This window comes from Nerophis lumbriciformis, linkage group LG10, assembly GCF_033978685.3.
Source record: "Nerophis lumbriciformis linkage group LG10, RoL_Nlum_v2.1, whole genome shotgun sequence".
NCBI lineage: Eukaryota > Metazoa > Chordata > Actinopteri > Syngnathiformes > Syngnathidae > Nerophis > Nerophis lumbriciformis.
This window is the reverse complement of record NC_084557.2, coordinates 24505692-24531171: the sequence shown is the minus strand read 5'-3', so window position 1 is coordinate 24531171 and position 25480 is coordinate 24505692. Positions and strand designations below refer to the sequence as shown.

The following is a 25480-nucleotide window of genomic DNA, read 5'->3' as shown; positions in this document are numbered from 1 at the left end:
GCACCGACTCCAAGACCAACCCCTGTCCCGGCTCCAAGGCTGGTTCCCACACCAGCGCCGGCTCCAAGGCTGGTTCCCACACCAGCGCCGGCTCCACGGCTGGTACCCACACCAGCGCCGGCTCCACGGCTGGTACCCACACCAGCGCCGGCTCCACGGCTGGTACCCACACCAGCGCCGGCTCCACGGCTGGTACCCACACCAGCGTCGGCTCCACGGCTGGTACCAGAACCTGCACCTGCTCCACGGCTGGTACCAGAACCTGTACCAGAACCTACACCTGCTCCACGGCTGGTACCAGAACCTGCGCCTGCCTCCACGGCGACGACGTCTCCTCCTGCCTCCACGGCGACGACGTCTCCTCATGCCTCCACGGCGATGACGTCTCCTCCTGCCTCCACGGCGACGTCGGCTCCTCCTGCTTCCACGGCGACGTCGGCTCCTCCTGCTTCCACGGCGACGTCGGCTCCTCCTGCTTCCACGGCGACGTCGGCTCCTCCTGCTTCCACGGCGACGTCGGCTCCTCCTGCTTCCACGGCGACGTCTGCTCTCTCCTCGTCTTCGTCTCAGCGACCTCGAGTGGTCTGGCTGCGCAAGCGGCGCTCTCGGAGGTTTGTTTATGGACGCCAGTGGCGCAAACAGCAGCGACACCCGAGACGTAGTCGTAGAACTCTCCGGCTGCTGAACTTCTGGCGCCACTCACGCCCACCTTCTCGGCAGCCACGAATGTGGCCTTTCCGTGGTCGCCCGCCTCGCCTGCGGCAGCGGCGTTCCACTCGCCGCCGCCACCTGACTCTTCCCCGGTGGATTAGGGGACACGTGGCCTGGCGACCCACCACCAAATCCTCCCTCTACCCTCCCTTGACTCTCGAACTATTTCTTGTATTTTGGGTTCTAGTTTTATTCAGTGTCAAGGGACATCTGGAATCTGTCCTTTAAGGGGGGGGTACTGTTACGATCCGCTGCACGGATCATAGTTTGTTTATGTTTCTCGTCACATATGTTTTCAGCACATTTGATTTTGTTTGTGTTCAGTTGCCATGTCAGCTGATTACTTTCACCTGCCTCTGGTTAGTGTTCGGGACGCGCACCTGTTGCCCGGGCACTAATCAGAGGGCTATTTAGTCTTTGCTCTGGCCTCACTCTGTCTGGCTTCGTAGTTTGTTCCCACACAACTGATGACGACGTTTATTTCATGTTCCTTAGCTGCTAGTTTTCACGCTAGGCTATTTTGGTTTACTAGCTCCCACGCTAGCCCTTTTGTTTTGCCTTTTGTGCTACGTGTATGTCTTTTGTTTATTCATCGTATGATTTATATGTTAAATAAATCATATTCCTACCTGCAAGCTGTGTCCGAAGCCGTCTGCATCCTTGGGAGAACCACACCCGCATCACTATGCGACCAAGTCGTCTCAAATACAAGAATGTTTAATACATATAGTTAATATTGTTAATAAATTAAAGGTGTTTGATGATAATACAAATATGTTTAATACACATAGTTAATATTGTTAACAAGTTAAAGGTGTTTAAAGATAATGCAAGCATGTTTAACACATATAGTTAATATTGTTAACAAGTTAAAGGTGTTTAATGATAATACAAGCATGTTTAACATATATAGTTAATATTGTTAACAAGTTAAAGGTGTTTAATGATAATACAAGCATGTTTAACACATATAGTTAATATTGTTAATAAGTTAAAGGTGTTTAATGATAATACAAGCATGTTTAACACATATAGTTAATATTGTTAACAAGTTAAAGGTGTTTAAAGATAATACAAGCATGTTTAACACATATAGATTCCTTTCTTTCATGAAGACAAGCATATAAGTTGGTGTATTACCTGATTCTGATGACCTTTGCATTGATTGGAATCAGACAGTGGTGCTGATAACATCCGCATTTTCGAATGGAGGAGAAAAAAAGTCCTCCTTTCTGTCCAATACCACATGAAAGTGGTTGTTTTTTGGCATCTTATTTGTCCAGGTTCCGCAGTCCTTTGTATACACTTTACAAGAAATACATTGTCGGCAAACTCCGTAGCTTGCTAGCTTGTGCACGCCAGCTTTCTGAGACTCTTATTTTGTTAGGGCAACTGTGCAACTGTGCAGTCGGTCTTTGGAGTTTTGACGACAGGTACGGCGCCAGAGTCTGTTGAAATAAAGTGTTTCTCGCCTTCCAGTCGTAATTTTAATGAGTTGGCAGCAGCCAGCGTCATCTCAGAAGACCCTCGGGTGCCGTGAATGTCAATCAAGTGACGAAAGTGACGTCATAGTGAAGATTTATGATCGCTAATTTTTAGGACTATTTTTTTAATGCCTGGCTGGTAATCGACTGACACCCTCCACGATCGACCGGTAGCTCGCGATCGACGTAATGAGCACCCCTGTTTTAGACGGTATTTTCACATACTTTGCGGATTGTAAATACAATTGGTTATGGTGTGAAGGATACAATGAAACACAAATAAGCATATAAAGTCAACTTGTTTTTCCACTCTACCGGTACTTTGAGGGATGAATGAACTCCTCTATCAATCAATCAATCAGTGACGGTGCACCTCTTGGACCGAGCCGGCACACTGAAGATAGTTTATTGATGGGTTTTCCAGCATAACAATGACCTAAAACCAACAGCAACACAGGCAACATAGGAGTGGCTTGAGAAAAAGCACATGAAAGTTAAAGTACCACTGCTAGTCACACACACACTAGGTGTGGTGAAATTACCCTCTGCATTTGACCCATCCCCTTGTTCCAACCTCAGGGAGGTGAGGGGAGCAGTGAGCAGCAGCGGTGGCCGTGCTCGGGAATCATTTTGGTGATTTAACCCCCAATTCCAACCCTTGATGCTGAGTTTTAAGAAGGGAGGTAATGGGTCCCATTTTTATAGTCTTTGGTATGACTCGGCCGGGGTTTGAACTCACGACCTACCGATCTCAGGGCTGACACTCAGACCTTGAATGGAGTCACTATAGTCTCCTCACCTTAATATCATTGAAAATCTGGCTTCGGGATTTAGTTCAGGAAACAAAATACTTCCTCAGATGTGTGAAAACTTGTTGACCAACTGCAAGAAACAGCTGAACTCTTGGTTTCTTCACCAAGTACTAAGTCATATTTTGCTTGAGGCTCAAATATTTATTCCATTCATTCAAATACAATTCAAACAATAACCTTATTTTTTGTTGCTATTCTGTTTTTCTCTGTTCAGTGCCAGTTTATCCACTCAACAGGATAAAGAATAGAGCGGTATAGTTTGTCAATGGTTTGTGGCACACAACTCCAACTTGAAACTGTCGACCTTTTCCCTCTCAAGTCAGTTGTGTGTAAACCCCATCAATTTACTGACTTGTCTTGGTTCCAATTACCACAACACAACCATCTGGAGTTAATGCCTCAATGGTCTCAAACTATTTCAGCACCAAATGGCTGACTTACACAAATAGACAGGTGGCTATGATGTTGTGTCTCATGTGGACATTCTGTGTAATGGGTAAAATTGACTTCAATTAGACTTGATTTTATTTGCAACCACAGCGCATGCAGCCCAGACAACCCTCCCACTCCCATCTTTAATCACTTCCAATAATTATGTACAGTCATCCCTCGACACTCCATATTTGCTACTCCATCTCCTTCTCGCAACCGTGGAAGCTGCAGGAAACTGCTGGTTGTATATGGCTTCCCTACAATTAGTGGCATAAGACAGTGACCCTGATCACAGAGTGTGTGGAGGAGGCTGATAGCAAGTTAGGATCAAACAAGATAGTCAAGGATGGTGTAATCAAGGCCAAGACACAGATGCATTACAAATCTTGAAAAGTTTCAGGCTGCAAATTTAACAGATTAATGCAACAGTTTTCACTTCCTATACCCAATCATTGCAGGAGAAGATATACTGGAGTCTACTCAGCCTCAATACTCCCTCGCCAAGATAGGAATGTGACTTTAATCAGGAATATGTTCCATCTATCACCGGCGAGAGGTGGGAGGGCTTGAGAGATTAGTCTAGAGATCCCATTGGCAGCAGACAGTAATGAGTTGGTGATTTGCATGATGCATGGAAAAACACCCTTGGTTGTGTTGACTCAGTGTGACGGATTGTGAAATAGAGCAAATAGGATTACACATTTGAAAATTATAGTTTTCCCAGACAGACACGATTTTACATTAGTTGGAAAGTATTTTGAACTCTTCAACTCTTTGAAGCTGCTTGAAAATATTGAATAATGTAGTGTATCTGAGAGCACCAAAAGCAAACGGTTTCATGATTAGACTGAAAACTTTAATTATTTTTAAGCGAATGAATGGCTCTTCATCATATTCTGCATCCTTTTAAACTTTGTAGGGAGGATTTTTAAAAACTGAATTATACATTTCATACAGTATATGAATGGAAATAATGAGGATGTGGAGGAGAAATCAGTATGAAAACCACTTTGATCGATTGGGTAACAGCCTTTAATAATTTACTTTCCCTTCTAGGGTTGATTGTAGTGTCAGTAGATATTTATAAACCAACAATAATAATAACGATACAACATTGCTAGATCACAATCTTTTATGGCATTATTTTGGGAAGTAGTTCTCCTTCTACATTGCTCTTTCGTCTTCCTGTCTCACCTGTATCTCACTGTTCACTACCCCTGATCACGTGCAAGCATGCACATATAAACAAACATTTGTTGGTTTACTACAGTAAAAATACTGGACCATATGGACCTCTCGCCAAACTTGGTTTGCTAATTTGTATAATCTAACTGCATTTGAGAAGAACCTGATACATATTCCTGTACTTCAGGTCAGGCATCAGATTTGATATGACAGTTATAAATTGTTTATGCTGCTTGATGTGAAGAAGTAAAGCAATATTAAAATAGATTGATAAAAAAACTAAATTACATTATTATGGCTGACAACCACCGCAAAAATATGAAAAAAAGTAAATAACTGCATCTAAAATGTGATGACAAGAGAAAATGATGATTTGATAGATGATTAGGATTCGGGACAACACTGCCAGTGTTGGGCAAGCTCCGTGTAGTGAGTTAAGCTGAGCTAAAAAGTAGTAAGCTAAAGTACAAGTTATTCTATAGCTTCACTACATTGTAAGTAGTAGTACCCAACAGATGAATGTAGCTAAACTAAGCGACAACAAAATGAAAAAAGTAGCTTAAATACACCAAAGCTTTTTCCTTTTTGTATTTTTCTTTCCAAATTAGTTTTATATGATCAATAAAACTGTGATACAACTGGTTAAATAGATTTTCCAATTTTCTATAAATGAATTGGAATTAAAATGGTAAATTATTTGTATAACATATGTCTTGCTAACATGAAATATGAATATTTCCTGGATGAATACAGTAACTGTCAGCGAATCACAGTCTCATTATGAACATAACTGAACAGGTGTGTACTGAATAAATAATGTATTAAAGTTGCTAGGGATGTAATGATATCAAAATCTTACGGTATGATATCATCACGCTATTAAGGCCACGGTACGGTATTATTATGTTATTGTAAAATAAAAAATAAAGGTTTGGTAAAAAATGCCGGAGTGTGTAAAATTAAGTGCACACATTCATCCATCCATTTTCTACCATTTGTCCCTCTCGGGGCCGCAAACATAATGCTAGTCAGCAGTTTTTGTTGTGTGTAGTTTGAGTGTGGCCATAGGACTGTCAGACTCTGCTTGATAGGTGTATTGTGGTCAATCATAACAAGTGCTTACGTTGGATTGGTGAAACAAAGTCACGTGACAACGCCCGCTGGAAGAAGTCTATCTGACAAGCCAAAACAATCTACAGTGCGTCTTTGTAAGGACTATTCAATAATTGAAAATACAATTAGTGATTGGAATAAAACTCAATGTAATAGATTAAAAGTAGCGTTTCTTCTTCACAAAAATACACAAGTAAAAGTATATTGCATTAAAACAACTTTGACAAGTACAATTCATCCAAAAAGTTGTGGTACTCATTGGGCTAAATCTGTGATAATGCGTACTAAATTTAATGCCGTCTCATGTGTGCTAGCATGACGATAAAGTTATTTGAATCCCTGATATTAACATCACAGACCAATGGGAGGTATTTGATATACTGTCGATATTGAAGAGCAGTGACTTTAAAACAGAGCCCTATATCACTCCTGTTTTGATTGATTGATTGGAACTTTTATTAGTAGATTGTACAGTACAGTACATATTCCGTACAATTGACCACTAAATGGTAACACCCGAATATGTTTTTCAACTTGTTTAAGTCGGGGTCCACGTAAATCAATTCATGGCGTCTGTTTTCACAGGAGTGTATTTTTCACTCTTCCACACTATTATCTCACTCTCAGGTAAAATGTAATCCAAGCACATGTGTAATTTGAGATACCATGGTCAGTCAGTTTATTAAAAACAGTACATCATAGCTAACAAATGCCTTGCCCAAGTCAAAGAAAACAGCGCTACTATTCCGCCTCCATCCATCCATCCATTTTCTACCGCTTATTCCCTTTAGCCTCCATCTGTGCTTATTTACTTTCCTCTAGAAAATATGGAGATGGATCAATCAATCAATTGATCCATAGACCAATCAATCAATTGATTGATTGATAAAAAATTGACTGATTTCTATGGATGTTCTCAGTCCAGACAGAGACACACACGCACCTCCCGTTAGCCCCCAGTAAGCCAGTGTAGACAAAATTGTTGTCAGAAACAAAATCCAATCATATCTAATGTTGTCTTATAGATGGGTGGGACAAGTTCAGAATATATCCAATCACAGTTCTTTAATAGCGTACATATGAGAGAGGGTTGGGGTTAGCAACGAAGGAGAGCCAATCAGAAGCTTTTCCTTGTGAGATGAGAAAAAAATAAATAAAAATGTGTGGATTCAACATCTGGAACATATTTTATTCCTTTGTTTAATTTTTTTATGAATGAAATAAATAAAATAACTGAACTGAACTGAAGTCCTACTTCAGGCTAAATTCAATCTAAAAATTAGGCCATCAAGTTAAGATAAGCGTTGTGATTCTTGATAAAATGTGGATCAAGGATACTTTGTATTTATTTTACTTTTGTTTTTTTTTCTCCCAGAGGGATTGCCACCTTATTGTGGTCAGGGGCTTGCATACCTCAGTGACCTTAAGAGCAATACCAGCAGGAGTTTAGGACTGAAGGTAGAGGCCTGACAAAGTGCAGTCCACATTGGTGTTGGACACATTGCTAACATCTAAATTCAATTAAGAAGGCAATGTTACCACTGTATTAGCACATAAAAATGATGGAACAGCATGTATACATTATTCCCCCTTCACATTTCTGACTGCCTTCTCGTATATGCATGCCTAGAACCTGCCCTGCTTGTCTCTCATCTGAGCAGACTTCATCAGTTCATGCTCATGGACTTAAATTGTCAGATCTAGACCGACTACTGACAGAGCTAATCTCACTCGATCTGAGCTGATGATTCCTGCTCAGATGAGAGGTGAAACGTCTTCTAAGACAACGTGAACAGTCCAGTTGTGATCAACTGGAGTTCCAGGAGGTAGCAACACATGGTTTCAGTTGTTCTGTGACACCTTATCATAAATAGTGGAGATTGCAAAGCAGATACTTTTTGGTCCATAGTTATTTTTTTATTTAATTTATTTGCTAGGGAAAAATACATCTGCAATCAGTCAAAAAGTATAACAACATAAACAACATTATTAACGGAACAATGCAGCACAAACTAAGCCCTAATAACGACTTTAGGGTTTAATTAGGAGCAAATTTGGGAGCTCAGATTGACCTATAAAAAATGTTTGAACAGCTCAAAAACTAAAATAGCACAAACAGCAATATTCACAGCACAAACCAAGAAAGTATAAACAATTAAAAGCATGATACTAGATTTTTCCGTGAGGTTGTGGGACGACTTCAAGTGTATGTGCATAATTTACTGACTCCAAAACGCAGACTTTCAATGGCAGGGCTTGATCATTTACTTCTTCTACATGTTTCTATTCACAGAATTGCCATACATATATATGTATATATATATATATATATATATATATATATATATATATATATATATATATATATATATATACACACACAGTATATGTCACGATTGGGTCACATATTTATGCGTGGTCGTTCTCCCAGGATGCAGACGGAAATCTCAGGACGGAGCGTGCAGGTAGGATATGATTTATTTGTCATAAATCATACGACATACAAAAAGACAGGAAACAAACAAAAGAGACAGGTGCCGATCGCACAAGAAGCTAAGGCAAAAACTTAGCATAGGAATCAGGAATCAAGAAACATAGAAGCAGGAATTAACCAACTGCAAATAAGGAAGCCAGACCAAGTGTGGCGCACAACGTGAATAAATAGCTCTCTTATTAGTGCCCGGCAGCAGGTGAGCGGGCTGAACACTAATCAGAGGCAGGTGAAACTAATCAGCACCCATGGTAACCAAAACACAAATCCAGGGGTGCTGAAAACAGAACTGAGGTAGCGGAACTAATAGAACAAAACTAAACAAAACATGATCGGGGCAACAGATCATGACATATATATATATATATATATATATATATATATATATATATATATATATATATATATATATATATATATATTATATATATATATATATATATATACATATATATATATATTGTCATATATATATATATATATATATATATATATATATATATATATATATATATATATATATATATATATATATATATATATATATATACATATATAATATATACATATATATATATATATATATATATATATATATGACAATATATATATATATATATATATATATATATATATATATATATATATATATATATATATATATATGTATATATATATATATATATATATATATATATATATATATATATAATCACTTGCTGAAGTTATTTTGTGGGATGGATGCACAATAATTTTCCAAATAATGGATCTCAATAAATGAAGAAAAAAGATTTGTGCTGCATTTTGGGCGTGTATTCACTATGTACAAAGTGTGCTATTCTAACCTAAGTTAACGACCCCACAAATTGCAGTCTTAATTGTTTTATAGTGTGTATTTAGTGATTGCTGTCAATTACTTTTGCTTTCAATGCGTTGTAGGATTTCCAATTTTATCAGATTTAATTTGAAACCAACTGTGTACTTTGGTATATTAAGATACCATCTTGCTGTTATTAAATTGCAGAAAAATGTGCTCTTCAAGTCAAACTGTTATTCTGACACCTCTCTTATACTAGCACTGATTAAATGTCCCATGGAGTGTTTCAGGTCCCACATTTGTTCCTCATGACCACAAATACTTGATTTAGAAGCAAAATATATTTCCGTACCTTAATAACATGACAGTAGTCTTTTACGGGGAGCAGCAATCATTGGCAACAACAACACTATTTTCATTTTGGAGCCGTAGTTCTGAGTTTCCTTGGAACAGTCAAGAGGGATGTTTATGGCAAGTTATTTAAATCAGATCAACAGACCATAATAATTTGCAAAATGACACTTGTGTGACGATAAACTGTGCAGCATCTTTGCAGCATTACACTGAGGACAACGAGAGTGTCACCTCTATATCTGTCAGTCGGACAGACCACAATGGAAACAAGCCTTTTGGCTTTTTGTGCCATCTATTTGCCTTTTTAAAGCATTACATGGATTAAATTCTTTAAGACGTCAATACACTTCTCAATCAATCAAAGTCCAAATCTCTAATACTGTTCCATTGTCTCATACTGCTGGTTTCTTAAGAGAAGGGAACAGATGGCTGAAGCAGATATCATAATAGGAAACTTCCCAGAATACTCTTAATTCACAATGTGTTCGCCCATACTACCAAAATATATCCTGCCTCCCTTGTCGACTATAAGTCATTTCACATCGCTACTTTCTACTAAATACATTTACTAAATCCTCTTTTTTTAATTACAAAATGTCTACATCCCAGAGACGCAGACCTATAGAAGCTGCAGTTTCATATTAGATAATTACTGTTCACTTACTTGCACTTAATTAAAATGTTCTTTTCATTGAATTGCCAGTGTGAACATATACCTCTCCCATCAGCCTTATTTCAATACATTCCATTTAATTACCCTGACAATTGAGATGCAGCGTAAATGCACGGCATGTGCCAGCAACCTGAGGGTTCCTGGTTCGATCCCCAGCTTCTACAAACTTAGTCACATCCGTTGTGTCCTTGAGCAAGACACTTCACCCTTGCTCCTGACAGGTTGTGGTTATTAGCGCCGTGCATGGCAGCTCCCGCCATCAGTGTGTGAATGGGTGAATGTGGAAATAGTGTCAAAGCGCTTTGAGTACCGTGAAAGGTAGAAAAGCGATATACAAGTTGAAATGTATTAATTAACTCATTTTATGTTGTACATATGGTGAATGCCCATATTCATCTTGGAGAAAGCAAACCTGCAAGTTTGAGTACACAGTGGTATTTCAGTTTGAGCACATGATAAGTCAAGGCACCTTAGTTTGATATTCACAGGTGAATTGGATCACTTCTCATAGGAAGGAGGCCCTAATTGGGACTTCGGAATGCAAAAGTTATAACCATATCCTTGAGAGGAGACTGCCTGTCTAGTTCAAACACCAACCTTTAAGTTATGACTCAAAGCAGTTGTTTTCCAGACACTTACACACGAACATCTCCTTTTATAATCAGGTGGTGCTGTTTAGACTTAGCGCACACCCAGACAGACAAAGAAGGAATATATAAACTGATGGTTTGGCTTCACCAGTTAGGTACTGCAGACCTGTTTAAATGATGCTCGCTTGTAATAAAGCAACTTTTGGTTCAGCAAAGCGTGTCCGATATTTCCTTTTGATCCAACTACGCAGCTACGTCTTAGGGATGACAAGACCAGAAATACACTTCAAAAGTATAACCCATTTACCATAAATGTAGGAATGTTCTTATCACTTTTTAGTAATGCATGGCTTAATAAAGTTCCTGGAAGTGATAGGAAATGTTGTCAAAAGTATTAACTCATGCCCAAATGTACTATTTGATTTTTTCATTTTTTAATTCACCCTTTTATGACAATTGTATTTTCAAATTAAACAAGGGTGTAAAGCAGTGGTTCTTAACCTGGGTTCGATCGAACCCTAGGGGTATTCCGTACAATTGACCACTAAATGGTAACACCCGAATAAGTTTTTCAACTTGTTTAAGTCGGGGTCCACGTTAATCAATTCATGATAATGTGTGTAAGGTGTGTAATTTGTTGTGAGTTCATGCACTGTGTTGGTTTTGTTCTTTAAACAAGGTGATGTTCATGATAGTATATATCTGTATCCAGGGGCGCCGAAAAGGGGGGGTAAAGGAGACGGATTCTAGGGGCCCATGATGGAGGGGGCCCATAGAGGCCCCTAATGATGATGAAATTATTATACAGAAAAAATGATGACACTGTGTTGGGGGCCCTGTAAAGATTTTCATGGGGCCCAAAATTCCTAGCGGCGCCTCTAGCTGTCTGTATCATGAATGGACCCCGACTTAAACAAGTTGAAAAACGTATTCAGGTGTTACCATTTAGTGGTCAATTGTACGGAATATGTACTTCACTGTGCAACCTACTAATAAAAAATAAAGTCTCAATCAATCATGCACTGTTCATTTTGTGCACCAATAAAAAAACATACTTTTTCTTGAATTAAAAAAAAAGAAAAAACATTTTATTTTTCACTAAAGAAGGGTTCGGTGAATGCGCATATGAAACTGGTGGGGTTCGGTACCCCCAAAAAGGTTAAGAACCACTGGTGTAAAGCGATAATAAAACAAATAGATGCGCTGCAATACACGCGGCCACACATGTGACGTCATAGCGGAAGTTAGGAAAAACACGGAAGTAAACACCACTCTGCGCTCAGCCTCTTCACATCAAACATTACATTTGATCACTAAACATGTCAGTAATGTAATTTTAAGGAATAATAAGTTACCTTAAATACCTCAGCGGGCGTATCTTAAACGAAGCCGTGTTCGGAAAAAGCTGGGTTTGGGGCGCGAAGACACCGACGAGTAAGTAACATATGTCACTCACTGTTGGTAATAACTTCATACTTTTTCTGATCCAGATTGTGGGGAAACGTAGGGTCTGTGTTTGCGTTAAGAATGCAATTTTATGGTATATGTTTGCAACGCTTCCACGCAGATGTGTGTCTGTGTGTGCGTCGCCAGTGGAAACTAGGTAGGGTGCTGCAAAGACTAAACGTTTGCTCATTAGCCACATAATACCAAATGGTTTTGCACTTTTGTGTTTAACATTGAACTGGAAATGTCATCTAAAAAATATACAATATAAAGTAGCAAGCAACATGTCAATAATGAATAAAGCAAAACATGTTCTAGACCAAAAATCACTTCATATTCTCTACTGCTCGCTAGTGTTACCAGTTATTGTGCAGTAATATGGGGAAATAACTATAAAAAGTACACTTCATTCATTAACGGTGTTACAAAAAAGATCAGTTAGAATAATACATCATGTTGGATATAGAGAACATACAAACCCTTTATTAATTGAATCAAAAATACTGAAATTCCACGACACATTGAATTTGCAAACAGCTAAAATTATGCACAAAGCAAACTACAATCTGCTACCCAAGAATATACAAAAATTATTCTCTACAAAAGAGGAGAAATATACTCTTAAGAGAAAAAAATAATTTAAAACATGTACGCCCGTACAACACTTAAAACCATCAGTATATCTGTATGTGGAATTAAATTATGGAATGGATTAAGCAAAGGAATCAAACAATGTACTAAATTGATCCACTTCAAGAAACTCTTCAAACTTAAAGTGTTTACAAAGTACAAATAAGAAGAACCATGACATTCAGAATTTATTTCATCCATCCGTTCATTTTCGAGATAATCTTACTCATCTCACCATATGAAATATAACTTAGTTCACCGAGTATTATTTATTTATTTTTATTGTTACTACTTATGGAGAATATTTTGAATAAATTGAGAACAGGAAGTGAACAAACGTTTTAGCAACTGTTATGTAAAAGAAAAGGGGTAGGATTAAATAAGCTCTGCTTCTTCCTACTCATTTTTGAACATGTTGAATAGAGAAACTGGACATTGTGATGTATCAAGTTGTATGCATGCATGTTCGAAATATCCTCAAACTCAACTCAACTCTACTGTGAAAAATTTATTTTTTTGCAATTATTGTGAGAATTAATCATCCAAACGTTTAATATTCTGCAAAATGTGGGACTTGGTTGCGAGGTACTATTCTTTGTAGTCCACTCCAAACACTTTTTCATAGTTAAAAGATGTGGGTTGTCTACCAAAATGAGAGAATATGGGTGAAAAAAGCAAGGTTTAGCACAAGATCTCGACCATTTTGTAATGTCCTGTTCAACAGTTTATTGTGGTGTTATTATACAGTGCACGATATAGTGTTCGTAACATTTACCTGTTTGTAGCTAAATATCAAGCAGAATGTCATAGAAACTGTTGAAGTGTGGCTCCGTGCAAGAATATAATTAATTGTCTAAAGCAGTGGTTCTCAAACTCTTTTCCCCAAATACCACTTCAGAAAACACTTGGCTCTCCAAGTACCACCATAATGACCAACATTAAAATACAGTAGCATAGTAGGCCTAAGTAGTCAATAAAACAAGGCAGATGTTTTATTTAACAAGCATATTTAATAGCTTTGGCCACTGTGACATTACACACCGTTTGAATAGTAAAACTGGGTAATAGGGTACCTATGGTGATTTTTAATCTACAGTTAAAACACATCCTTACGGTCTAGATAATACAGTACCTATTGGATATGCTTTGGTGTAAACTTTGCGTAAATTCTGCTCCATAGTCACTTTTATAACCCACTTTTTAAGTCTGTCTGCAAGATGTTCGTTTCTGTAGGCGTACCCAGATTGCAAAGAAACCACAGCCCAGCCTCTCCAAAAGTAGCATATTATATATCTATATGCATATATATACAGTGGAGGAGTGGCCGTGCGCAACCCGAGGGTCCCTGGTTCAATCCCCACCTAGTACCAACCTCGTCATGTCCGTTGTGTCCTGAGCAAGACACTTCACCCTTGCTCCTGATGGGTGCTGGTTCGCGCCTTGCATGGCAGCTCCCTCCATCAGTGTGTGAATGTGTGTGTGAATGGGTAAATGTGGAAGTAGTGTCAAAGCGCTTTGAGTACCTTGAAGGTAGACAAGCGCTATACAAGTACAACCCATTTATCATATATATATATATATATATATATATATATATATATATATATATATATATATATATATATATATATATATATATATATAGTATACATACATACATATATATATATATATATATATATATATATATATATATATATATATATACATATATATATATATATATATACATACATATATATATATATATATATATATATATATATATATATATATATATATATATATATATATATATATATATACATATATATATACATATATAGTCGAGGTTTCTGGGATTTATCCGTTATACAGTGCTCAATATTGGGGTAGAGCGGCATATAAGTTAGGTCAGGAAAAAACACAGAGGCTATTTCATCCCTATAAGAATGATATGTATATATATATATATATATATATATATATATATATATATATATATATATATATATATTAGGTGTGTAACGGTACGTGTATTTGTATCGAACCGTTTCGGTACGGGGGTTTCGGTTCGGTTTGGAGGTATACCGAACGAGTTTCTAAGCTAAAGTCTTAACAAGCTGCTTTGCTTCTTCTGCCTCTGTCTCAGCACCCAGCATTGTCCCACCCACACAACCATCTGATTGGCTAACAAAAAGCGGTATTCAGAGCGGTAACAGCCAATCAGCAGTGCGTATTCAGAGCACATGTAGTCAGCGCTACAGCGTCGAGCACATAGGTGTTTAGCAGGTGAGCATAAGGCAGCGTACTCTCCCCAAATTATAATAAACACCTCCCAGTCAACTACTCGTAACATCACTATGAGCCGGTTGACCTTCTAGAAACTTAAACTGCAGCTCAGTTCGCTCGCAGTCCTGGCTTGAGGTGAAGGCTAATTAGCTTTTAGCGTAACGTTAGCTCATTTCACGGTGTGCGTGTGTGTGTGCGTGTGTGTGTGTGTGTGTGTGTGTGTGCGTGTGTGTGTAGTCTCTCCTATTGCTATTGAACTATTTTTTCAGCTATAGTTACATTAATCATTAGTATTGCAGCAGCCTAGTTTTGAATGGCAGGGTCCCTGCTATCACATGTTGATAAAAATATTTACATAATAAAAATCAACTACAGGCTTCCCAAATGCTGTAATAAATTAAGCATGATGAGTTGACTTGAAACTGTTTAATGTTGCACTTTTTATATGTAGAAGAAACGTTTTGTCATTGTATTTAATCTGAGCAACAACTTGAGGCAGTTTAATGTTGATTAACGTGGGCAGAATTATTATAGTGTTCCCAATGTTAAAAGGATAAAGCCATTGTTTACAAATTTGGTAAATAAATAACCAAAAAATGTATATTTTGTTGTTTTGTTGCTGTACCGAAAATGAACCGAACCGTGACCTCTGAACCGAGGTACCTATCGAACCGAAATTTTTGTGTACCGTTACACCCCGAATATATATACCTATCATGAATCGAAAAATTGTCACGGTCGAAAATAAACATTATATAGCGTCACAACAATAGGTCCATCTGCAGACACTCCTTATCGATTCAGAGCTGCATAAAAGAGCATATAAAGATGAAACATTTATGTCTTCGCATTTCACAGTTATGCGCCTGCCACAATTACAAAAGTATATGAAAATAATACCTTATCCTACCTTTTTGTTCTGTTTCTTCATAGTCTGAAGCAGAGGGGGGAGGTGCTCCGCCCCCTCAGGCTGAGAGCTTGACTTCTGGTCCAAATAAGTACACTCACCTCACTGTGGCGTCAGAGTGTAGCCAGACTGCAAAACCCCGCAAAGAGAGACATCCAAAACTGCGTGCAAGCTCACGCCAAAATGCATAAGCATTACGATTTGATTCTTAGGCATTATTCAACACGATTATTCAACATTGTAACAACATGGTCCTAGGGCCTCTTTAATCATCGAATATATAATCCGTTTGAAGCCACATTATTTTATAAAACAACCGATGTGATACTTCAGTGCTGAGTAGAGGACATGCAGGGAGCTAAAGGAGGTGATTGCAGGTACAGGCATCAGCCTACAAGGCCAGCACTTATTTTGAGTCAGTAAACAAAGTGAGTGTGTTTGCACACAAATAGTTCCGTGACTGCAGATTAGGTCTTCCTGTTTTTCCTGCCCTTGTAAAATGATGTGCTCTAGTTAAGCTTGTTTCTGTGTGTTTGGGCTTCTTCCATTAAGTTCCTCTTCTATTTCGAGACTATTAAATCTGAGGGAATTAGTTCTGAGTGTGTTGAACTTTCCACTGTGCAAACAGGAAGGTCACTGTTAATATTACCCTGTCCTCTACTTACTGTGTCATCTACAATACACTCTCTTTTTGACACCCAGATATATTATAAGCTTCTATGGACCACAAAGAAAAACCTTGGGAAGGAGCCGTGAGACTGGAGGAGCTGCCACAGATGGATGGGACATGTGATGCATGCGAGCCTGATGAGGCTCAACTTGCCATGCAAGTCTGCAACACCTGCAGCTTTGCCTTCTGCTGTGTGCATGCTGACAGACACGCCTCCAGCACACATCACCCGCTAACTCCGTATAACCATGAGGAGACGCTAGCGAATGGACTTTGCTGCAACATAGACTCCGGAATCGAAAGTGGAGCCAAGGAGGAGGCTTTGATAGGGTTGCTGCATGTACAGGATGTAGATTTGAGTGAAGTGGCACTTGGAGATGAGAGCGGTAATGCTGAGAATAGCCATGGATCCAAGAATGGCCTGCTGCTTCGAGGGACTGATTTGGGAGCTGAGGGTTCAGTAGAAGGGCAGAAGAGCATCGCTGCTGCAGAGGCAGTGAAGAGGGACACTGTGACAGTAGAGAGACTGCGCTGCAAGGAGCATGGGCAGGAAGGCTCCCTCTACTGTAAACCAGATGAAAAGATTATCTGTGTTTTGTGTGCTGTGCAGGGTGAGCACCAGCAACATGAAATTATCACTCTGCATGAGGCTTATAACTGGCAGAAGGTGAGTCATGTAGACTATTTTTAATGCACAGTGTTGTGACACTAACATAATAGATGACCTGTACTAAACAATATACTATGTAACACAGTAGTCATTAGAGATGAGGGAAATAATCAATTTTAGATGCATCGCAATTCGGACAGGGACGATTATAGGATCAATTAGTAAACGTCGAAAATCGATTTATTTATTGTATATAAAGTAATGCAGACAGTTCTAAAATGTGGCTGACTGCAACAAGCCACCTCACCGAGAGGTCCGATTTGCTCCTTTACTATCGGACACTTATGGTCCAGTTTTGCACACATTTTCATTACTTTATTAAATGTGGGAACTAATTTAACTGTTTTTTTTATTACAAATTAATTGTATTTTTTTAAGTTTCAAGTGATAAACGCTTATTTAGTGAAACGAAAAGAAGTGTAAGACTGCATCACTATACATAAATTAAAGATGCATCAATAATCGAGTTTTAATCGAATCGTAGCTCCTGAATCGTTATCGTAATCAAATTGTGTAAAATGACGTTTTTTCGGTAATTAAAAAAATTAGATGGTATTACTAACCGTCTGGAATTTTATCGCAAATTATTATTATACCGTTTATTGTTACATCCCTAGTCCATTAACAAATACAAAGTCAAGGGCGGGCACGGAATGTTCTTGCCGCAGATGCTGGTCAATTTTTTAGGGCATTACCGCAAATGACGAGGGCCGCGGTTGCCGTGGTTAAATTCGAGCCCTGCATGTGTATACAATTGGAGTGTTACACAATATCAAGTTACCATTTTACATGTCTACGTGTGGACTCATGTTGGCTGGGACAAAGCTGGATAACGACTTTGCAGTATAGTCCTTATTGTGGGCCATGTATTGTGTATTGTATTGTCAGGTACACAGAGATTTCTAGTTTTAAGCAAATTTTTAAAAAGTCAGCCTTTCTTAGTATGTGTTTTATTTGTTGTTTTACATGTTTTTTCCCCCACTGAGTTAGCTCATTTCCCGAAACAGAAAAAATACATTTTAAAAAGTAAGATAATTTGGCAAGACGATCCAACATTTCAGCACATCACTGGAGCTCATCTATCTCAAAACTTTTCAGTCATGCTTCGAAACTAAATCAATTTTCCATAAAGTCAGTTGCACCAAAATACAAACATTCTTCTCAGTTGACTTGGCTCATTTCTAGAAACAGAGCCGACATTCTCAACACTTTTTTGTTAAAATAACTTGGATGGTTCAGCACAATACCCTGGTTCACCTGCAAAACCTGTCCTCTTACCCAAAACTGTTCACTTGTGTCAAAACAGAAATCCTTTCCATATGCTATTCATAGTCTGTGCCCCCAACATGCATTGTCCATTTGGCATTGTGTAAACACTGCTAGTCAAAATCTTTAAGATGTCTATTACAATAGCAAAGCCATTGAAATATCCCTAATGTCCACCTCTCATCTTAACCCAGTCATTTATTGACAATGCTTACTGTAATATTCTGATTTAAATTGATTTGGAACATGTTAAAAATTCAAAAGCACACGTTTTTGCTGAAATTATCAAACGTCCAAAAGGAGTCGGAAGAAGCAGACCTTGTCTGGTCCCACCTCTGTGCGGTGAGGAACAATTTAAAGCGAGCCAACTGAACCCCACATGAGCAAGCACTTGGCGACAGAGGCAAGGAAAAACTCCCCTTAGGAAAGATACCTCCGACAGAAACCAGACTCTGTCTTGACCAGTTGGGTTGGGATAGAGAGTCAGAGTCAGTGCTAAGATCGATATAGAAGTCGACATTTATGAATGAAGATTTATTTTTTGGTTATATTCTGTGTAACCTTTGATCCAGTCCATACATTTCTATATAGTTTCTTCGGGTCCTCTGTATTCAAACTTTGACTTGCATGCACTATTTTTTTTACTTTAAAAACTTTAAAAAGCTAAGAGAATATAATTGTGTGTGCAAATGGTGAAAATGATTTTATGGTAAAAGTAGCTTCTTAAGTTTGACATCGCACGGTGCACTCATATAGTCATACTGCTACGCATTTTTATTCACACGCAAAAAACAACTGCCATGTATCAGAGTAAAAACACATATGCAGCATAACATATCGTAATATAAACATACACAAACCAGGAAAATTCTATGTAGTCGACAGTGCTGTCAATAAAGTTGGGAGTTTCATAACTAACACTTCTTCATTGGTCGCAATCATGGACAGCATCTGACGGGTAACTAAACATACTGTTTGATTAATCATATGCCATGTGTGAAACTCCTTCGTTAAAGTTCTAGTTTTATTTAGCTGTCAATTATTGTAATCAATTTATCAAATGAGAGATCTGCCCGGAGTTCCTTAAGGCTCTGGATGCTGTGGGGCTGTCTTGGTTGACAAGACTCTGCAGCATTGCGTGGACATCGGGGGCGGTACCTCTGGATTGGCAGACCGGGGTGGTGGTTCCTCTCTTTAAGAAGGCTGAACCGGAGGGTGTGTTCCAACTATCGTGGGATCACACTCCTCAGCCTTCCCGGTAAGGTCTATTCAGGTGTACTGGAGAGGAGGCTACGCCGGATAGTCGAACCTCGGATTCAGGAGGAACAGTGTGGTTTTTGTCCTGGTCGTGGAACTGTGGACCAGCTCTATACTCTCGGCAGGGTCCTTGAGGGTGCATGGGAGTTTGCCCAACCAGGCTACATGTGTTTTGTGGACTTGGAGAAGGCATTCGACCGTGTCCCTCGGGAAGTCCTGTGGGGAGTGCTCAGAGAGTATGGGGTATCGGACTGTCTGATTGTGGCAGTCCGCTCCCTGTATGCTCAGTGCCAGAGCTTGGTCCGCATTGCCGGCAGTAAGTCGGACACGTTTCCAGTGAGGGTTGGACTCCGCCAAGGCTGCCCTTTGTCACCGATTCTGTTCATAACTTTTATGGACAGAATTTCTAGGCGCAGTCAAGGCGTTGAGGGGATCTGGTTTGGTGGCTGCAGGATTAGGTCTCTGCTTTTTGCAGATGATGTGGTCCTGATGGCTTCATCTGGCCAGGATCTTCAGCTCTCACTGGATCGGTTCGCAGCCGAGTGTGAAGCGACTGGGATGAGAATCAGCACCTCCAAGTCCGAGTCCATGGTTCTCGCCCGGAAAAGGGTGGAGTGCCATCTCCGGGTTGGGGAGGAGATCTTGCCCCAAGTGGAGGAGTTCAAGTACCTCGGAGTCTTGTTTACGAGTGAGGGAAGTGTGGATCGTGAGATCGACAGGCGGATCGGTGCGGCGTCTTCAGTAATGCGGACGCTGTATCGATCCGTTGTGGTGAAGAAGGAGCTGAGCCGGAAGGCAAAGCTCTCAATTTACCGGTCGATCTACGTTCCCATCCTCACCTATGGTCATGAGCTTTGGGTCATGACCGAAAGGACAAGATCACGGGTACAAGCGGCCGAAATGAGTTTCCTCCGCCGGGTGGCGGGGCTCTCCCTTAGAGATAGGGTGAGAAGCTCTGCCATCCGGGGGGAGCTCAAAGTAAAGCCGCTGCTCCTCCACATCGAGAGGAGCCAGATGAGGTGGTTCGGGCATCTGTTCAGGATGCCACCCGAACGCCTCCCTAGGGAGGTGTTTAGGGCACGTCCGACCGGTAGGAGGCCGCGGGGAAGACCCAGGACACGTTGGGAAGACTATGTCTCCCGGCTGGCCTGGGAACGCCTCGGGGTCCCACAGGAACAGCTGGACGAAGTGACTGGGGAGAGGGAAGTCTGGGCTTCCCTGCTTAGGCTGCTGCCCCTGCGACCCGACCTCGGATAAGCGGAAGAAGATGGATGGAAGATGGAATTTATCAAATGTTCTAATTGAGATTCATATTTGGTATCCATGGTATTATGTTCTTCAGTAATGTTGAACAGACTATTCTGCATGTGATGACTTGTACAATTACATTATTTTGACATGTTTTGGAAAGAACAACAATTATACTAAGAATCAACAATTCCGAGCAACGCAATCTATTTACTTGGAAAATGTAGGCTAACTGTGCTAACCATAGGCTACCTGTACTTAAAGTGTACTGAGACATTGAGACATGTACTAATGTACTACCAATGGAGAAAAGTAATGTATATAATACATTAATAAATTTGTAATGTGACAGTGGTAGGCCATCATTTTACACATTCTACTTTTGGATTTCATTTCATACTAAAGGAACTCTTTAAATGTTGATGTAATGCACTAGTTTCAGGTATATACTGCCTGAGATCGGTAGGTCGTGAGTTCAAACCCCGGCCGAGTCACACCAAAGACTTTAAAAATGGGACCCATTACCTCCTTGCTTGATACTCAGCATCAAGGGTTGGAAGAGTTGGGGGTTAAATCACCAAAAATGATTCCCGGGCGTGGCCACTGCTGCTGCTCACTGTTCTCCTCACCTCCCAGGGGGTGATCAAGGGGATGGGTCAAATGCAGAGGACAAATTTCACCACACCTAGTGTGTGTGTGTGACAATCATGGGTACTTAAAGTGTAAGGTACCGCTAAGAACTGTGCAAAATGGAGTACACCCACTACGAGTTACCATAGTAGCACTAGAAATCAGTATGACATAGTTTTGGGTAGGGTGAAGTCTATCACTGATTATTTCCTTGGCACTCAAAATTTCCAATATTACAATTTATAACCCCAGTAAAACTGCTCTGATAAAAAATGGCCCATCACCAGAAACTGTGTTTTTTAGCAGTGAAATATATTTGTGAATGTTAACTGAATGGGAAAATAGATTCGCTCATAAAATATACAACAGAGAAGCAGTGACCATCATGGTGTGTTGGCTGTAGAAACACAGCGCCGTCCTCTGCCCTGCGGCAAAGCCTCTGAAAACAGAAGTAGAGCACATTGGCTGCAGTGCTTTTTCTTCCATCAGGGCCACATATGGATTGGCATGAGACAAAAAGGGTCACTCTCAGCCCAAGGCTGTATTATTTATGCTAAAACTGCCCAAAAATTGTATCCTACTAATGGTACTTCACATGTCTTTGTATTCCTGTGAAAGAATTGTGTACCATTCTCAGGACTTATTCTCATCTCTTTTTCAGCCTGTGACCCTTTAAAAGGTGTCCACGGCATTTGCCTTGCATACCTCATTATGTGGCTAAAACTATTTTGTGATTGAGTTTCACAGAAATAATATTTTCCTACATGTTTGAATTTAATGTATTGCATCTGCTTTGTGCTTGTATGGTGTAGAATAGACAGGGTTATGACCTGCTGGGCTGTACACGACAGATGGGACAGAAAATCACAAACAAGTGGACCAACCCAAAGGTGAGTCTATTCTAAACTTCTGCATAAACAGAGTGTGAGCAAGTTCAAATGAAGCTTTTCTCTGGAGCCTTGTCGTTGCAGAGAGTGAGCTGATTGGGTTCAGATGACCTTTGTTATTTATTCTTAAAGTATTGTTCTGAATTCCAAATGCACAATTATTAATACAGACAAGCAAACAAATGGTACTGTTTAGATAACAACACAAGGTGTTGTTGGCCATTGGAGGCTCCTTTTTATGTACAAAAGTATGGTTGCGGTTAGGGATGTTCCTATCATGGTTTTATGCTGCTGAGTGAGATCGGCCGATACCAATCACTTGTATTAACTGTAAATCTTTTAATGTTTTTATAGTGAGCACTATTGACATTTTAACAATATCAACACAATATTTAAATTAGTTCCTTATTCTCTTTGTCAATGTGTAGTAGGGCTGCACGGTTAATGTACATCAAATCTGCATCAAGGTTTAAATTAGTGCAAGCGGTGTTCATTTTGGCAGGAATTTTGGTCATAGTCTTTGACGAAAATGTATTTTCGTTTTAGTCATATTTTCATCATTTAAATTGATTTAGTTTTAGTCTGTGACGTTCGGGTCGCATGACGGCGATTAGTGGCGTGTTCCCAAGATGCAGAAGATCAAGGAGGCAACTTGCAGGTAAAAGTATTTAATGATGCTCAAAACAAACAAAGATAAGGCACCGAAGCATAGGGAGGGCTATGCAAAAAGAAACTAAAACTGACAGGTGAAAAACAACAAAATAATTGCTGGAATAAAGCAAAACTCACAGCAAGTGGAAAGAGCGTCCACATGAGAAGTTCAGCCACATTGCCGTTTGGGTTTCCAAATTCCCCCATAGGCCTTGGCGAGGGCTGCGCATCGCGACGACGCCAACTTCCGCCTTTGTCGGTGACGTGCAGGCTTGGCCCTCATCCAAAAAGAGTCTATAGAGACCAGACCGCCATCTGGCCCCCACATCAGTGTCTCTAATACCTCAGGGGGGTACCGTTGAGCCTCTGCCTCTTTTTAAGGCCAAAAAAACTTCTCGTAGTCTTCGTCTGTGATTGCGGGAACATCTGTATGTCTTGGTCGGGACTTTCTGTGATGCTCGGGTCGCATGATGGCGATTAGTGCCGTGTTCCCAAGATGCAGAAGATCGAGGATGCAATGTGCAGGTAAAAGTTAATGATGCTCAAAACAAACAAATATGAGTGCCGCTGGGAAGGCACCGAAGCATAGGGAGGGCTATGCAAAAACTAAACTAAAACTGACAGGTGCAAAACAACAAAAGGAATGTTGGAATAAAGCAAAACTCACGGAAGGAGAAAAGAGGGTCCACATGAAGAATATCCAATCCAAACAAAGTCCCGACATAACGGCACGGACTGGTGTAACCAACCGTGACATAGTCTAATTTTAGCCGACTAAAATTACAGTAAATTTAGTCAACTAAAACATAAAATATAAAGGATAACGCATCTTTGAAGTTGTCTTGAAACCAGGTTGTATTACGGAGTAGCTCAAACACTAAATTCATAACAAGGCCTGCACTCCATGAATATATCTCAGTGACGTGCAGTCACTAGAGGCAGGTGAGGCCACACCTGCCATCATGGAAAGAAAAAAAATGTAAAAAGATTTTTTTTTTAATTAAATTGTTATATGTATCCAATGATTATACTATAAAGTTATTTTCCATTTAACTTCACCCGTTTAGATTATTTTTATTTAAAATCGCTGAATTTTCACATTTGCCGTTCAAATACTGAGAAGAGACGGTGCGGTGAACAGCAGCCAGTTGAGGCACGTCACTGCGTTGTGCCTCACCATGGATTGCGGACTCGGCTAACTGCTGGCCTGCTGTGCAGTGAGACCGTATTGCTATATGAACTATATTATACATTTCTATAGTTTAGTTAGCCGAGGTATATAATGTACAGTGTATTTTGTCAACAACTGTATGTGTGTAAAGTATTTCTTGTGCTGAGCGATCATAAAACCGGCTGCAAAAGACGCACTGGCTGAGGCTCGCCTCCTGCACCCCCGCCGTAGAATGCACGGCAACCCCTGACAGGAGTGTTATATCAACTAAAGCCCACACTTAAACTTTCCACGTGCAAGATTGAATATATTTAAAAAAGTTATTTCATAAGAAGCCAAAAAGTGCAAAAACAATAATGTTTGTGTTGGAGGAGTTGTGAATGACTGCAGGGCCACAACATTAGGTACACCTGCAGACTGCAAGTGTACCTAATTCACAACTCCTCCAACACGAACATTATTGTTTTTGCACTTTTTGGCTTCTTATTAAATACATTTTGTAACCTATTTTTATGGGCTTTCCTCTTTGTGATGTTAAGTTCCTGTTATACAGTATATGCCTTGAGCTCTTATTTTGAAGGCGCTAAGAGCGGAAGTGATGACACGTTGGAGTTGAGCGGAAGTTTTTGAAAGAAGGTAAATAAAGTGGTCCTCGTGTAAACTGGAGTCTCCGTGTTTGTTATTTTGTAGTTTCATACAGTATAGGCAACATTTATAAACCCTCGGTTACACTTTTTTAAATAGATTCAATCTTGCACGTGGAAAGTTTAAGTGAGGGCTTTAATTGATATAACACTCTCGTCAGGGGGTGCATTAATCCAGCACAACAGCGGCTCATGGACTTATTTTATAAGTAAAGGTAAGACAATAATAAAAATTTTTTTTATTAAATGTGCTTTTTTGTGTGCTACAGTTTGTATGTGTAAAGTTAAAGTTAAGTTAAAGTACCAATGATTGTCACACACACACGAGGTGTAATGAAATTTGTCCTCTGCATTTGACCCATCCCCTTGATCACCCCCTGGGAGGTGAGGGGAGCAGTGGGCAGCAGCGGCGCCGCGCCCGGGAATATTTTTTGGTGATTTAATAACCCCCAATTCCAACCCTTGATGCT

The 25480-nt window shown here is 39.7% G+C and overlaps 1 protein-coding gene across 3 annotated transcripts in view; it reads left to right on the top strand.

The window, feature by feature from the left end:
* The first annotated feature begins 11911 nt into the window (after positions 1 to 11911).
* Positions 11912 to 25480, top strand: part of trim44 (tripartite motif containing 44) — a 163276-nt gene continuing 149707 nt past the window's right edge. For all 3 annotated transcript variants that reach the window (XM_061969972.1, XM_061969975.1, XM_061969974.1), the window contains exons 1-3: positions 11912 to 12096; positions 16619 to 17253; positions 22470 to 22547. In XM_061969972.1, the coding sequence (XP_061825956.1) occupies positions 16636 to 17253; positions 22470 to 22547 (696 nt within the window). In that variant the 5' untranslated portion in view covers positions 11912 to 12096; positions 16619 to 16635. The remainder of the gene's footprint in view (positions 12097 to 16618; positions 17254 to 22469; positions 22548 to 25480) is intronic.